Below are 1,889 nucleotides of genomic sequence, written 5' to 3' on the forward strand. Positions count from 1 at the left end.
TCTGACATTGCCATCAGAGCCTGCAGAGCCAGAGCTGCCCCTGGGCAGTGCCTGAGCTAGGAGGGCCCTGCAGGGCAGAGCTGAGCCCCCAGGGCTGGGCTGGGCTCTGGCAGCACTGGCAGGGCCCAGCCCTGGGCACAGGGAAGCAGCTGCAGGCAGGGACAGCTCCAGGCAGCAGAGTCCTGGGCAGGCAGTGGGGGAAGTGCCACCAAGCTGTGCTGGGATGTTGAAAGTCCTCTCCAAACTGAACCATTTCATGATTCCTTTTTTTACAGATCTCCATGTCCAGCAGGAGCAAATGTCCAACAGCAGCTCCATCAGCCACTTCCTCCTGCTGGCATTGGCAGACACGCGGCAGCTGCAGCTCCTGCACTTCTGCCTCTTCCTGGGCATCTCCCTGGCTGCCCTCCTGGGCAACGGCCTCATCATCAGCGCCGTAGCCTGCGGCCACCTCCTGCACACGCCCATGTTCTTCTTCCTGCTCAACCTGGCCCTCACCGACCTGGGCTCCGTCTGCACCACTGTGCCCAAAGCCATGCACAATTCCCTCTGGGACACCAGGACCATCTCATATGCAGGATGTGCTGCACAGGTCTTTGTCTTTATGTTCTTCATCTCAGCAGAGTATTTAATCCTGACCATCATGTGCTATGACCGCTACGTGTCCATCTGCAAACCCCTGCACTACGGGACCCTCCTGGGCAGCAGAGCTTGTGCCCACATGGCAGCAGCTGCCTGGGCCAGTGCCTTTCTCTATTCACTGCTGCACACGGCCAATACATTTTCCTTGCCCCTGTGCTATGGCAATGTCCTCGGCCAATTCTTCTGTGAAATCCCACAGGTCCTCAAACTCTCCTGCTCCAAATCCTATCTCAGAGAACTCTGTCTTATTGCTGTTAGTGTCTGTTTGGTATTTGGTTGTTTTGTGTTCATTGTTTTCTCCTATGTGCAGATCATCAGGGCTGTGCTGAGGATCCCCTGTGAGCAGGGACGGCACAAAGCCTTTTCCACCTGCCTCCCTCATTTGGCAGTGCTCTCCCTGTTTCTCAGCACTGCAGTGTTTGCCTACCTGAAGCCCCCCTCCATCTCCTCCCCATCCCTGGATCTGGCCCTGTCAGTTCTGTACTCAGTGGTGCCTCCAGCCCTGAACCCCCTTATCTACAGCCTGAGGAACCAGGAGCTCAAGGCTGCAGTGCAGAGACTGATGACTGCAGGGTTTCAGGAACATTAAACTGCTGGGCAATTTCTGCAAATCGCTTGTAATAAAAGTAATTTTTGATACTTCTTGTTGCTTTCATTTTGGAGGTTCTTTTTGTTTTATTGTTTAAATATTTTACACAAATGTCTTAGGGTATGTAATCAAAACCTGTGTATTCTATTTCATCTATTGAAAGCCATTGGGCAAATGTTTTTTCCTTATCTCCTGTAACTCCAGGGTTGAGGGGGCTGGATGTCTTCTGATAATAGCCCTGCTGTTAAAACCAGATGGGCAGTGTTTCTAATCTTTCACCACCCATCCATTCTCCAGGGGGACATTTCTGATAATGGACCATTAAGGCCCACCAATGACATGACACATTCCATCATCCCATTGTGAGATGCTCCACCAGTGTGGGGGGAGCCAACTCTTCCTACCTAGATAAAAAATGAGACTCAAGAACACCTAGATAAAAAATGAGATTCAAGAAATGAGGCTCGAGTATCTGGTTTTTTCCACTAGACTCATGGAGGAAGACTGTACCCATCTCACCGCCACTGGACTGTCTGCAGGATCATCTCTACTCCACAGAACCACATCTCTTACTCCAACAGGATTTATTTGGACTACTTCCAAAATGTTGACACACAGGTCATATCCTTGACTCTATGAAGGTTTTTCCAGGATTTTT

The 1,889-nt window shown here is 51.0% G+C and overlaps 1 protein-coding gene across 1 annotated transcript; it reads left to right on the plus strand.

The window, feature by feature from the left end:
• Window positions 1-292: 292 nt before the first annotated feature.
• LOC120747762 (olfactory receptor 14C36-like) lies at window positions 293-1,231 on the plus strand. Its single transcript, XM_040053804.2, has one exon. The coding sequence runs from the start codon at window positions 299-301 to the stop codon at window positions 1,229-1,231; it is 933 nt and encodes a 310-aa protein (XP_039909738.1). The 5' UTR covers window positions 293-298.
• The last annotated feature ends 658 nt before the right edge of the window (window positions 1,232-1,889 follow it).

This window comes from Hirundo rustica, unplaced genomic scaffold, assembly GCF_015227805.2.
Source record: "Hirundo rustica isolate bHirRus1 unplaced genomic scaffold, bHirRus1.pri.v3 scaffold_193_arrow_ctg1, whole genome shotgun sequence".
NCBI lineage: Eukaryota > Metazoa > Chordata > Aves > Passeriformes > Hirundinidae > Hirundo > Hirundo rustica.

What these genes read in the sequence shown, in the direction of transcription:
- LOC120747762 (XM_040053804.2), top strand. Translation starts at nt 299, where the DNA reads ATGTCCAACAGCAGCTCCATCAGCCACTTCCTCCTGCTGGCATTGGCA.